This window comes from Geotrypetes seraphini, chromosome 4 (assembly GCF_902459505.1).
Source record: "Geotrypetes seraphini chromosome 4, aGeoSer1.1, whole genome shotgun sequence".
In the NCBI taxonomy this organism is placed as follows: domain Eukaryota; kingdom Metazoa; phylum Chordata; class Amphibia; order Gymnophiona; family Dermophiidae; genus Geotrypetes; species Geotrypetes seraphini.
The window spans coordinates 110,784,796-110,799,853 of NC_047087.1; the positions used below are offsets into that span (position 1 = coordinate 110,784,796).

General features: G+C 47.4%; 1 protein-coding gene across 1 annotated transcript in view; it reads right to left on the reverse strand.

Annotated features, from left to right (window-relative positions):
• TEX55 (testis expressed 55) overlaps positions 1-15,058 on the reverse strand; it is a 216,956-nt gene that overhangs the window by 6,194 nt on the left and 195,704 nt on the right. Inside the window, exon 13 of the mRNA XM_033942914.1 lies at positions 3,669-3,731. Within this exon, the coding sequence (XP_033798805.1) occupies positions 3,669-3,731 (63 nt within the window). The remainder of the gene's footprint in view (positions 1-3,668; positions 3,732-15,058) is intronic.

Below are 15,058 nucleotides of genomic sequence, written 5' to 3' on the forward strand. Positions count from 1 at the left end.
TTCACTCCATAAGATGCACCCTAGATTTAGAGGAAAACAAGAAAAAATCATTCTGAACCAAATTCTCCCAGCCAAGCTCTGCACCCTGGCCCCCCTCCCTGCCAGGCTCCATACCCTGCCCCCCCCCCCCCGGTGGTCTAGTGGTAGGCCGGGACAGGGCAGAGGGCGGGCAGGCCTAGTGGCAGGCAGGCAGGCCTAGTGAGAGGCAGGCAGGCCTAGTGGCTGGCAGGCAGGCAGGCAAGCCTCATATCCCCCACATAACTCCCCAGTACCTCAAATCATCCCCCATACCCCCATGTACCTTAAATCATCTCCCCACATGCTCCCCAGTACCTTAAATCATCCCCCATATAACCACATGCCCCCCAGTACCTTAAATAATCTCCATCCCCCCCCACGTACCCTCTAGTACATTACATCATCCCCCCAGTACCTTTTTTAATCATCCCCCCTGCACCTTTAATCATACCCCCTTGGTACATTTTTAAATTCCTCCTTCTTTAGACGGCTGTCTCATATATTTTCCAGCCAGTGGCGCATAGGCCAGAAGTGCAGAGATCAGGAACAAGCCCTCCATGCTCCCGCTTGGGCCCGTGCCAATCTCCGAATGGCTGCAGCCATTCAGAGATCAGCGCGGGCCCAGGCGGGACAGGGAATTGCCTACCCCTGTCCTAGGATAACTTCCCTTTCAGTACCCTCAGATGTACGCCATCAAGCCCCATTACTGTGTTCACCTTTAGTTTCGCTAGCTCCTCATGAACACAGTCCTCTGAAAATCATTCAGGATTTACATCTCCATTTCTATTTGCTTTTGTTTTTTGCAGTCCTGCTTCTGGCCCTTCAGCAGTAAATATAGAACATAAATATTTGTTAAGTCAATTCAGCCCGGATCGACAGGATCTTTACTTGGATACATGCTTTTATGGTGCATAATCCGAGTTTGGAGACTCTGGAGCACACTTTAACTGGAGAAGGCAATATGGCAGAGATTTGTCCAACTTTCTTCACAGTAATCAGCTTATCTCCAGAGACATGGAGCCTGCTGGCACAAATACAATCACCAGCACTGTCGTGAGACAACACTTGGTTGGGCAGTAAGAGAAGTCTGCAAAATGGCCACATGGAAGAAAAAGAACTCGCAGTTTCTGAGATGCAGGGAAAATCAATGATTATGCTACCATTGCAGGAGCCTTTGAAATCTGAGGTGTGAATATCCGCAACGAAGTAGAAAATTTGGAAAATGCTGTCAGATGTCAGAATCTTAGATTAATTAAGTCTCCTAAAGCATTTTCTGTTTCAGCTCAAGATATGTTTAAAAGATATTTATCTGAAATGCTAACGTTTCAAGAAACCTCTTATCCCCTGATATAAAAAAATGCGGTATCTTCCTGTTGAAAAAAGGAAGTCTGTTCCTAAACAAGGCCTTTCTGTGGACAGTTTGGATTTAACTAATATCTTTGAATGGTTGGATACAGAGGCCATGGTTCCAGTAGCACTATTGGTACATTTAACATTAGACTCTGACAGGGAATGACTCTTGAACCTTTTCTTTAAATACAGTATAAAGATGTTTTGTTTATGAACTGTAAAGTATGTATGCTTCTGGATATAGCAGAAACAACCCAGAAGAAAGGGAAAATATTGAGGCCTAAGGTATTGCAATTGGGGAGGCCTAAGGTACTGCTTGCAGAGGCAGATGTGAGCATGCTGCACAGGGGGTCGATATATTTTCTTTGACTCACTGCAATTGACTATATTCTTGATTGATGAAGATGTGTTTTCCTTCAACAACACTCAAAAATAACCCACCTAGATTCCACCCCTTCATAATCAGATGGTGTGGAGCTTCACAGTGACTGCTTGATGCTGGTGGTCAGACCAGTTATTCAATGACAAGCTGTATCTGGTGACCAGCATTGAATATCCAGGGCTAACTGGTTAATACTTAGCAGTTAAAGATAGGCCTGCTATTTATGCCGCCTATTTTAACTGCTAAACATCACTGATTTGGTACTGAATATTCATGCATAACTGGCTGTGTCACGTGATATAGCTGCTAACCGTTGTTCCTACCGATTAAATAGTTTTGAATTTTCTTTTGATTTTTTTTCTTTAATATATCTCTGCCCTTCTCCTGTTCCCTCCCCAACACAACTGATGCCAGAAGGATGCTGGGCTGTATAAAGAGAGGCATAACCAGCAGAAGAATAAAGGTGTTGATGCCCCTGTACAGGTCATTGGTGAGGCCCCACCTGGAGTATTGTGTTCAGTTTTGGAGACCGCATCTGGTGAAGGACACAAAAAGACATGAAGCGGTCCAGAGGAGGGCGACGAAAATGATAGGAGGTTTGCGCCAAAAGACGTATGAGGAGAGACTGGAAGCCTGAATATGTATACCTTAGAGGAAAGGAGGGACAGGGGAGATATGATTCAGACGTTAAAATACTTGAAGGGTATTAACGTAGAACAAAATCTTTTTCAGATAAAGGAAAATGGTAAAACCAGAGGGCATAATTTGAAGTTGAGGGGAGGTAGACTCAAGAGCAATGTAAGGAAATTCTTCTTTACGGAGAGGGTGGTGGATGCCTGGAATGCGCTCCTGAGAGAGGTAGTGGAGATGAAGACGGTGATGAAGTTCAAAAAAGCGTGGTATGAACACAGAGGATCTAGAATCAGAAAATAATAGTAAATATTGAAGAACTAAGGCCAGTACTGGGCAGACTTGCATGGTCTGTCTCTGAATATGGCCGTTTGGTGGAGGATGGGCTGGGGAGGGCTTCAATGGCTGGGAGGGTGGAGATGGGAGGAGTGAGCTTTGATGAAGACTTCAAATAGTTAGAACCTAAGAAAAGTACAGGCAGAGCTTTGGATTCTTGCCCAGAAATAGCTAAGAAAAAAACAACAATATATTTTTAGATTGAATCAGGATGGGCAGACTAGATGGACCATTCAGGTCTTTATCTGCCATCATCTACTTTGTTACTATATGAATACAGATTTTTCTGTTGGTTAATTTCTGATCTAATTGATCTAAGTATTATTTCTTCATGTACTATTAATTTCTTTGTGATACATTTTTTATTTATCAATTGGTAGTATTAAAAATAAATGATGAAACATTTCAGTACCCAGAAGACAGGACTTAACAATGATCTGCGATTCCTATCACATTATAAACCATAAAATTATACTTCTTTGTCACCATCTGATCAGCCATCCATCTCTCCCTGTTTCTCACTCAACACCCCCCACCTGTTACCATGAGACTGTCATTGGTATGATTTGATGTTTTACTTATATATTCTTATATTTGTCAACATTTGCTCATTTCTGATATGAAGAAAAATATGGCGTTCAAAAGCTAATCAAAATATGCATTGTTAGTCCAATAAAAAAGTATCTTGTTTTCTTTTTATTTATTACAATTAAATTTGGCTGAAAATTAATCTGTCTTCCTATAATTAATTTTGGTTCCTATAATTTAGGAATCTAATTAAGACACTGCACATTTTTGTGAAAACTCATACCTCGTTCCCCCAAAGTCCAAAGTGGTTCATTTCCTGCCTCATCAGTTCTCCTTTCAGCCTATTTGACAAAGCTGAATATTCTGAGAGTATCAGTTCTCCACTATCTGCCAAACTGAATCTCTAACCAAGAGAATCTTTTACCTGCTGTAGCATGAACTGCAGAGGATCATCTGGCTTCTCACATACGAGGTTCTCTGTGATTTCCTAACAGAGACATAGCAAAGGGAGAGATATAGAAAAGAAAGGTTGTATATTTTGGATAAATGTTGTATTTTTTTATGGCAAAGGCAGACTACAATACCATTATAACAAAAATGAAACTGCTAAATATTTATTTCTGGTACTGTGATGAATCATTTGAATCTTGTATATCTCCATGGCTAAGAACTATGAATTACTGTATTAGGTTGCTCTGGATACCCCTGATCAGGTATCCAATTAATTGAAAAGTGGGTTTCTGCAATTTTCTCTGGATTCTAGGACTTGACCGACTACTGGAGAGCTCTAGGCCCTGTGGAAAAATCCTAGAAACTTCTAACCTTACTCCAAAGAAGAAATTGGCTGAGGGTTTGCCCCCCTTTCCCACACACAGCAATACTGCAGAGTGAAGAAAGCTCACTAGGGGATGCTGAGGTTAATTCTATAAAGAGGGCACAGATATTTAGGAACTAGGGGCATGATTCTACATACAGCACCTAAAAAAATTAGTGCCAACTAGAAAGGTACTTAATGCGATTCTACAAGGTACATGTACCTTTTATAGAACTGTGCTAAGTGCCTTTGCGTCACAAAATGTTTAGGTGCATCCATTTAAGCCAACTGAAACCAGGCCTCAATATATGCCTCTAAGTCATTGCACAATCAGGCATATTCTATAACAATATGCATAACTTTTAGGAATGTCTATAATCTGCCCTGGCCATATCCGCTTTTCAAATGCATGCACTGAAACTGGTGTATACTTTTTATAGAATCATGCTTTCTAGGTTGCGCACGTAACTTTAGTGCCAACTAGCATAAATTATGAGGTGTTACCAATTATCAATTACCAATTATCAATTACCAATTATCAATTACCAATTAGGCCAATCAACCAGTTTAGCTGTGCGCATAACTGGCTGTATGCACCAACACTGGCTGTATGCTCCTACACTGGCCTCTGAAAATTTACTAGGGCTGTGTGCATAACTTTATACTCAAATTTCTACTAAATGTCTACATAAAAAGTGGGTGACAACAGCACAAATTTAGGATGGGAAAATGTTAGGAGCTTAGCACTGATTTTTAGTTAATAAAAAGTCTAGGCAAATGAATGACAGGCCTAAATTTATAAATGTGGAGGGCAATTTTCAATAGTGCGTCTAAGTCCGACTTTGGATATTTCCTACAAGATGTCCAAATGTCAGGGCAAAGAAACATCTATTTTCAAAACCACTGGATGTCCAAAAATATTTTTTGGGAAAATCGCCTACGTAGACATCTTGGTCGTCAGGACATACAACCTTAGGATGTCTATCTTTTTTGCCCATTTTCGAATACAAAAAAGTCCAAACCCAAGCCACTTGGACATAGGAGGGACCACCGTTTATACTACACTGGCCAAACAGACATGCCAGCAGAGCAGTAGGGCAGCTTAGAGATCACTATTGTGAACTTTACATAAAGGGTGCCAGAAGTACATCTCACCATAACCCCCTTATAATGTATGATGAGCCCTCCAAAACCTACTATACTCACCTGTCTAGCCCTTTTGGCTGCAGATGGCACCTATATGACAGTAGGATTTTTGTGGGTTCACAATTTCCACCATAAATGCAGTGGTTTATGGACCTGGGTCCTCCACTCTATGGCTCACTAGCCTATTCACCAGGCTACTTAAGACACTTGTGTGACACTCTACTAGGATTTCCCATACCAGATGCTGCTGTTCTAAAGAGAGGTATGTACTGTTTCATTCAGATTTTTGGAAGGAGTTAGTGACCACTGGGGGAGTGTGTGTGGGTCACTACTTAATCCCTCCAGTGGGCTCACAATTAAAAAAAATTAAAATAAAGAGCCAATGTGGGATTTGAACCTGGATCCCTTGGTTTATAGTCCATTGCATTAACCACCAGTCTACTCCTCAGACTTGACTCCTGTTTTGTTAAGAATGCCCATGATACCTGAAGCTGTCATGGAGCCTGGTATCTCCTTTTTGGTTTCACTTTCAGGGGAGAGGGTGGGGGACAGAAACCACTGGTGGATTAAGGTGTCATCATGCATTAATCCTGCCAATGATCAATCAGAGCGCCTTTGTAACCTGGACATTCCTGAAACAGGTTTATATAAAGACACCCTTTTTAAGCATGGATGTTTTTCCCCTTCAGAAATCACTCTAAAATGCCCAAATTTTAGAGAATGGCAAGGGGACAAAGATTGACCCTATCCTTGCAGGCTCTGTCCCCATCCCCATTTCATGGGCTCTGCCTCCGTCCCCATTTCCACCCTGTCTCTGCAAGTTTTGTCTCTGAACCTGCAGGCTCTGTCCTCATCTGCACAAGCCTCAAACACTTACGATTTTATATTTAAATCTTTTTACACTTAAACAGAGTTTTCCATTTTGATCTGGTTTTGGTACAACCTTCCCAAAGATTCAGTTGACTGTGTTTTTACATCATCTGGGAAGATAATTAGATTGTCTTTCAGACATGGGTGTAGAAGAGAACCAACGCTGTGTACTGGTTGAACAGGAAAATAAGGATCTATTAAATGTTGGACATGCTTGAACAACTGGAAATGTGATGGAAGATATTGCAGATGATAGGAGTCTGATCAGTAGACAAGAATCTTGTTGCCACATCAAAGGCAGACAAGACACAAAGCTTAATACCTAATTTAACAGTATTTCATTTAAATCCAAAAGCAGGTTCTGCAGTTTTTTTAAATCATTGAATTGTCAGTTTTCTAAGATGTATTAAGTTTTTATATATTGATTCTAGGGTTTTATAGATGCTGTTCCATCTAGTTGGAACAACTTGTTTAAAGCTAGTTTCAAGCTTTTAGAGAATGACACAGAGACAAAGTTTATCCTCATCTGCATGGGCTCTGCCCTCACCCCTACCCCTATTCCCATATCATTCTCTATTCCAGATTTCAGGTTCTTCTAATCCTGTCCAAAACATGCCCACACCATGCCTCCTTGCTATTTGGACATACTGCAGTGGGTTATTTTCTTTTCTAACTGCAAGTTGTGTAGAAGACATCATCTACTTTTTTTCAGCTCCGCCTCCTTCCTCATTGGGCTGTGCTGAAGCTCCTTAGTTTGTCTCAAAACAGTTATAGACCACTATAAGAGGAGAAATAAGAAGGAGGAATATGAGGAACCTCTCTGACAAATCATTTCTGCTCTGTAACTATTATTGTTACATAATGTCAATAAAAAACAGCATGTAAAACAAGGTGGAATGAATAAGCCATCTACCTGAGTGCAACTAGCACTAACACTTATGGAGCTGTCATACATTCACTTACCTCTTAGCAATAGAAATGTCTTTTTACTTTTCAGACCTGTCTGACAAGAGATGATCCCAACCTTTATAGATACATATCAATCTGAGACAATAAGCAGGCAAAAACGATTGACAGGGCGGGCTGTCAAGACTAATGTACCTTTCTACCACAAAGATTATCGAGGTAAGAATCTAATCTTTTCTTCTGATGCAATCAGTACATCAATCTTCACCAATGGGATGTACTAAAGCAGTCCCCTGGGTCTAGCCTGCTGTGAGTACCGAGGACCCAAATGTGTCTAGAGTTTACTTTAGTTTAATTTTTAATATTTCTCTTTTTCCTGTTATTGATATTTATAAATTTAGATTGTTAGTTTAACTATTCTATCTTTCCTTATAATGTACTATAACTATAATACTCATTTTCTTGGATTTTAAGGGGGGGCTGCCTTCAATGTTCTTTACTTTCCATGGGGTACTTTCTTTTCCTCTCTTTTATTATATATCTCCGTAATGTTAGTGATGTCTTCTCTTGTATGCTTAATTAGATTGTGAGCCCATTCAGGACAGAGAGAGTAGCTCAATGCCCATATTTAGTATTGTAAACCACTTAATACCTGTGTTCAAGCAGTATATCAAATGCAATAAATCCAATCCAATCTGTCAGAGGCCAAGCAAATTCCAATTTGTAGCCCAACTGAATAATGCCCAAGACCCACTAATCAGATGTAATGCGCATCCAGGCAGGAAGCAATGTTGAGAGCCAGCCCCCTATCTGCAGAGGAGCATTCCTTGGCCTGGTGTCATTAATCCTTTTTGGCAGAGGGTGCAGAACAGAAGGTAGAAGGCTGGGAGTGCCTGCAGCCAGTATACCATAATTGGGAGCCCTGAGAAAATCTCTGCAACGTTGCATTTGCATACAGTCTGGAGCACCGTGAGTCATGAAAATTAGACCCTTGGAGGGTCTGGGTCTATTATCAGGCAGAGTCTTAGGACTACGGTCCATCAAAGAATCCATGAGGTCGTCCAAACCTTTGCCAAACAATAACTACTACTTAAAAGGCAGCCTAGCCAAAATAGCCTTGGAAGTGGAATTACTGGCCTACTGTCTGACCCAAAGTATTTGGCGGGCAGAGATAGAGTATACCGACACATTTGCCAACACTCTCATGAGATCATGCAAGGCATCAGACATATAATCTGTCCCAGCCATCAGAAGTTGAGGAGGGAGATCCACCGCCTCACTCTCCAGTGTGCAGTTGAGAAAGGCAGGCGAATGCCACAAAAGATGTCGCCGAAGCAGCCTTGATATCTGAAGTAGCCACATCAAAACATTTCCTGAGGACCACATCCATATGGCAGTCCTGCATATCCTTTAACACACCACTACCCTCACTGGGGAGAGAGGTGCACTTAGGCCCAAATTATGTAACCAGCGCCTAATGTTAGGCACCTATTTTGGAGGCACCCATCTAGATAGGCGCCTATCTAAATTAAGCTTTTTAAACAGCAATAATTGAAACAGGCGCCTATCAGGAAAAAGCAATTCTGTAATAAGGCTACCTGTTAGATGCCTTATTGAAGAATCGCTGCTCTTAAGCGTGCTTAAGCGTTCGCATGGCTGCCTTTTAGTTGTGCCTAGAGCTGGCCTATTTATTGGGCACCTCCAAAAAGCACAGTTACTTACCGTAACAGGTGTTATCCAGGGACAGCAGGCATATATTCTCACATGTGGGTGACGTCATCTACGGAGCCCCAGCGCGGACAGCTTTTCAAGCAAACTTGATTGAAGTTTCAAGTTTGCTATGCTGCACCACGCATGTGCATGCCTTCTTGCCCACTAGAGGGCGCATCCCCACCTCGTGGTCCTCAGTTCCATAGCCAGCAAAGAAGCCATCCCCGGGGAGGAGGCCGGGTTGTGAGAATATATGCCTGCTGTCCCTGGATAACACCTGTTACGGTAAGTAACTGTGCTTTATCCCAGGACAAGCAGGCATGATATTCTCACATGTGGGTGACCTCTAAGCCAACCAAAAAAGGGCAGGTGGGAGGATGGCAATTTAGGAAAACAGATTACGCAAAACCGACTAGCCAAACCGGCCGTCACTTCTGGACAACGTATCCAGACAGTAGTGGGAGGTGAAAGTATGAACCGAAGACCAAGTGGCAGCCTTGCAGATGTCCTCCACCGGAGTAGACCGGAGGAAAGAGACAGAAGCTGCCATCGCTCGGACTTTATGTCCCGTAACCCGACCATGCAGCGCGAGACCAGCCTGAGCGTAGCAAAAAGAAATACAAGCAGCCACCCAGTTGGACAAGGTGCGCTTGGAAACAGGACGTCCCAACCGATTAGGGTCAAAGGACAAAAACAATTGAGGAACCTTCCGATGAGACATAGTGCGTTGAAGATAAAAAGCCAACGCCCTCTTACAGTCAAGTGTGTGAAGCGCCGCCTCCCCAGGATGAGAGTGGGGCTTCGGAAAGAACACCGGAAGAACAATGGACTGATTGAGGTGGAAATCAGATACAACCTTAGGTAAAAACTTTGGATGGGTGCGAAGAACCACCTTGTCATGATGGAACACAGTAAAAGGCGGGTCCGCAACCAAAGCCTGCAACTCACTAATCCGACGCGCGGACGTGAGCGCAAGTAAAAAGATCACCTTCCAAGTGAGAAACTTAAGATGAGATTTGTCAATAGGCTCAAAAGGAAGCTTCATCAGCTGAGCCAAGACCACATTAAGATCCCAAACTACCGGAGGAGGTTTGAGAGGAGGATGAACATTCACGAGACCCCTCATGAAACGAGTCACCAGAGGATGAAGAGAGAGAGACCGACCCTCAAGATGCCGATGGAAAGCAGCAATAGCACTGAGATGCACCCGAATGGAAGTCGTTTTCAGCCCAGACTTGGACAAATGCAACAAATATTCCAGAACCGAAGACACCGGAACCGAACTTGGATCCAGATGGTTCGAGGAACACCAGGATGAAAATCTGGTCCACTTCTGGGAATAACAAAGCCTAGTCGAGACCTTGCGCGAGGCTTCCAAAACTTCCCTCACAGACTGAGAAACAGGAACCGAAGTCAAGGGGAAAGGAACCAAGCCGTCAGATGTAAGGACGGAAGATTGGGATGCAACAGCGAACCCCGACTCTGAGATAGCAGAGAGGGAAAAACTGGCAGAAGCAGAGGCTCCCTGACACTGAGTTGAAGGAGCAGGGAGAACTAGTGCTGCCGAGGCCAATGAGGCGCAATGAGAATCATAGTGGCTCTGGTCGATTTGAGATGTACCAACGTTCTCAAGATCAGCGGAAAAGGAGGAAACGCATACAGGAATCTCCCTCCCCAGTCTAGAAGAAAGGCATCGGCTTCGAGACGGTCCGGGGAGTAAATCCGAGAACAATAGAGGGGCAGCTTGTGAGTCTCCGGGGAGGCAAACAAATCCACCTGAGGAGTCCCCCAGCGTTCGAAGACCTCGTGCAGAACTCGGGAGTATAGCGACCACTTGTGCGGCTGGAGGAGACGACTGAGTTTGTCTGCCAGACAGTTCCTCTCTCCCTGAATGTAAACCGCACGTAGGAAGATGTTCTGGGAGACCGCCCATTCCCAAAGGCGCAATGCTTCCCGGCACAGGGACCAAGAGCCCGTTCCCCCTTGCTTGTTTACATAATACATTGCCACCTGGTTGTCCGTCCGCACGAGGACTACCTGATCGTGCAGCAGGTGGCAGAACGCTCGAGCAGCCAGAAAAATGGCACGAAGCTCCAAAACATTGATGTGACAACGACGGTTCTCCGCTGACCATAGACCTTGAGTCCGCAGACCGTCTAGATGAGCCCCCCACGCGTACTCCCAGGAGTCCGTGGTCAGGACCTTGCGATGCGGAGGAACGAGAAAGAGCAAACCCCCGGAAAGATTGGAAGAGTTGGTCCACCAACGGAGCGAGCGTCTCAAGGAAGGAGTCACTGTTATAGGGGAGGAGACTGGGTCCCGATCCTGACGCCACTGGGAGGCCAAGGTCCACTGAGGAAGCCTCAGGTGCAACCGGGCGAACGGAGTGACATGGACCGTCGACGCCATGTGGCCGAGCATAACCATCAGGCGCTGCGCTGAAACTGAGGGCAGCAGCGAAACCTGGCGACTCAATCGAAGCAGGGCCTCCAACCGTGGCGGGGGGAGGAATGAACGGAGGCGAACCGTGTCCAGCACGGCCCCGATAAATTGAAGGGATTGAGCCGGGCACAACTGAGACTTGGGGAAGTTCACTTCGAACCCCAGACGTTGAAGGAAGATGATAGTCTGTCGGGTCGCTGAAATAACCCCTTCCCTGGAGGACGCCTTGATCAGCCAATCGTCCAGGTAGGGAAAGACCTGCAGCCCTCGAGATCTCAGGGCTGCCGCGACCACCACCATGCACTTCATGAAGACTCGAGAGGACGAAGCCAGCCCAAAGGGGAGGACCCGATATTGAAGGTGCAACTCCCCCACCTGGAACCTGAGGAACTTGCGGAAGGCGGGATGCACCGGAACATGGGTATATGCTTCCTTCAGGTCCAGGGAGCACATCCAGTCCCCCGATTCTAACAGAGGGTACAGGACTGGAAGGGATAACATACGGAACTTCTCCCGGACAAGGAACTTGTTGAGCCTCCGGAGGTCCAGAATGGGGCGTAAGTCCCCTGTCTTCTTCGGGACCAAAAAGTAACGGGAGTAAAACCCTCGTCCCCATTGGTTCGGCTCCACTGCCCGAAGGCTCAACAAGGACCTGGCTTCCGAAAGGAGAAGAGGAAGCTGGGCTCGACAGTAAAGAGAAGCCCCCGGCGGATGTTCCGGCGGCGTGGCTGAGAAGTTGAGCGAGTAACCCTCGGAGATGATCCGGAGCACCCAAGCGTCCGACGTGATCCTGGCCCAGGCCGGAAGAAAGGCCTGCAAGCGGCTCCCGATGGGAAGGGGGTCCGTCGACAGTGCGGAGGGGGCCCGCCCCCATCCGCTCATCACGTCAAAAAGACAGAGCCGGTTTAGACGCCCCTTGCGCCTGAGGTTTCGGTTGGGATGCTCTGCCCTGCTGAGTGGGACGCCGGGGCGGAGGCCTAGAGAAAGCCGGCGTCGACTTCTGCGGGTATCACCGCGGTGGAGGTCTAAACGGCTTCTGCGGCAGTACCCGGGGTTTAGGACGGACCAAGGAGGCGATGGAGCGCTCATGTTCGGACAGGCGTTTGGTCGCCGCCTCCAAGGACTCATCGAACAATTCTGAGCCAACGCAAGGAAGATTGGCCAGACGTTCTTGCAAGTTCGGGTCCATATCAAGGGTACGGAGCCATGCGAGATGGCGCATCGCCACCGCAAAGGCGGAGACTCGAGAGGCCAACTCAAACGCGTCGTAAACTGCGTGAAAGAGGTACAGACGCAGCTGTGACAAATTGGCCATAAAGGTACCAAAATCCCCCTTATGGGAATCCGGCATGACCCCATGATAACGGGGCAACGCCTTCACCATCTGCCGTAAATAGGACGAAAATGTGAAAGCATAATTAAGGACCCTGGCAGCCATCATGGAATTGGAGTAGAGGCGACGACCAAACTTGTCCAGGGTCCGTCCCTCCCGTCCGGGGGGGACCGCAGCAGAGACCCGAGAAGGCTGGGACTTCTTCAACGCCGACTCCACCAGCAATGACTGGTGGGATAGCTGCGCTTTTTCAAAGCCTTTGCAAGGGACTGTACGGTACTTTGACTCCATCTTCGAGGAAACCGCCGTAACCGTGAGAGGGGAGTCCAAGTTTCTCAGGAAGGTCTGATGGAGAACTTTGTTGAGAGGCAGATGAGGAGTCTCCCTTGGGGGAGAAGGCAAATCCTGCTCCTCCAAAAATTCCTTCGTATATTGAGAACCTGACCCAAGATCAAGGTCCAAAGCCCTCCCCATATCAAGCACAAATCTCGAAAAGGAGGAGGGCTTCGAAGGCGGAGAGGGAGATCGAGAAGCCCGCGCCGCCAAAAAAGAAGGGGAAGCCTCACGGGAGTAACAAGGTTCCTTACCCGTGCCAGACCCCGAACCCCACGAAGCCGCACCCAGCGATCTCGATGGGGTCGGGGACCACCCATGCCCCGAGGAACCCCTGCGAGAAGTCCCCGGGGTATGAGGCACTGAGGCATGCCCCTTCCGTCTCGGCGAGGAGTCCCTCGATAACTCTACCTCGGAGGAACGGAAAAGCCTCGGATTATCGAGGCGGAGCTCCGAGACACGCAGGGTCCCAGCCCCGGTCGGCGAAGAGCGACCGCGTCGTCGAGGAGAGCCCTGCAGACATTTGGGCTTCCTCGACCGACGCTTCGCCCGAGGCCGACCCGAGGGCGAGGAACCCCGGGAGGACCTCGACGAGGAAGAAGAGGAAGAGATCCTCCGAACCCTTCGCACCTTGTCCCGAGGCCGCACGCTCCGCTCAGGCTGGTCAACCGAGGTCGAGGGCAAGGTCGGGGTCGAGGCCGAAGCCACCCCGGGGGCCGAAGTCAAGGTAGATGAGGCCGAAGCCGGCTGTAGGTGCGCGAAGGCACCGGACACCTCCGAGGCAATGAGTGCACGGAGTAAGTCTTGAAAAACGGGAACCCCCATCATAGCCGGTAGATCTGGGACTGGCGGGTGCTCCCTCGAGGGCGACCTCAGTCTCGAGTATTCCCGCGGGGCACCCGACTTCGACGCTCGGGGTGGGGCCGAGGACGACCCACCCGCCCCCGTCGATGAGCCCGAGGATGGCTTCTTCGAGGCTGGAACAGAAGAAGGAAGTGAGGACTTACCCACCGTCGACTTCGGGGTCGAGGACGCAGGCTTCGACGAAGCGGGCTGTCGCGGCGAGGTCGAGGGAGTCGAGGCCGAGGTCAAGGCTTCATCGAGGCCTTCCCCGCCGCGGGGTCCACAGCAAAGAGCTCCGCCATTCGAGCGCGACGGCGGCGGAGAGCTCTCGGCTGAAAAGTAGAGCACCGAGTGCAGGAGTCGGTTGGGTGCTCAGGACCCAGACAAAGCAAGCACCACCGGTGGGGATCGGTGATCGAAAGCAACCGATCGCACCGGGTGCACTTTTTAAAGCCCGTCAAGGGACGGGACATGAACTCAAAAAACGGCTGGGAACGAACGAGGTCCCGCGGCCGCGGCTACCGGGAGCCCCCGGAGCCGAACGAAAAGACTTTTTTTTTTTTTTCGACGATAACTGAACACACGAACAATAAAAAAACAAATCAAGCACAGCGACCGAGAAAAAAACACTCAGCCGCGGTGTCAGAAGGCAAAAAGTAGAGAGCACAAATTCCACAGGGCTTCTGGCTCCGCGGAAAAAACTGAACTGAGGACCATGAGGTGGGGATGCGCCCTCTAGTGGGCAAGAAGGCATGCACATGCGTGGTGCAGCATAGCAAACTTGAAACTTCAATCAAGTTTGCTTGAAAAGCTGTCCGCGCTGGGGCTCCGTAGATGACGTCACCCACATGTGAGAATATCATGCCTGCTTATCCTGGGATAATAGGTGCTGCTCAGCATGATTCATTAAAAGCACCCAATTTTACGTGAATTGTGCTGAATGGTGCCTATTTTGGTGCCTAACTTTTGGGCGCTTCTTATAGAATTTGCCCCTTAGTCACCTGCGCCACCAAAGAATCCACCCTGGGCTGACCCACAAGTTACTGACACTCCTGTGCCAGAGGATATAAGTTGGACATAGCTCTAGCAATCTTCAGAGTTCCCTCCAGAGAGTCAAACTGCTCCGAGATAAGAACGCTCATATCAGGGTGCTAGAGAAAGGTAGCAGATTGCAAATGCACACCACAAAGCCAAGAGGAAGAAATGGACAGAACCTGCTGAGTGACTAAGTTCAATTTCTGAAAAGACTCAGCAATCAGGTCCAGCAATGCCAAAAACTTAAATAAGTGCAGGACCGTAGGATCATCCCCAGGATCCAAGACCCCCAAGGCATCCACAGATCCAGCACACAGTCCCTGATTCCCCACCCCGGGAAGCGCTGTACCTGCAAACAAGTAATCAGTAAGGGAAACATTAG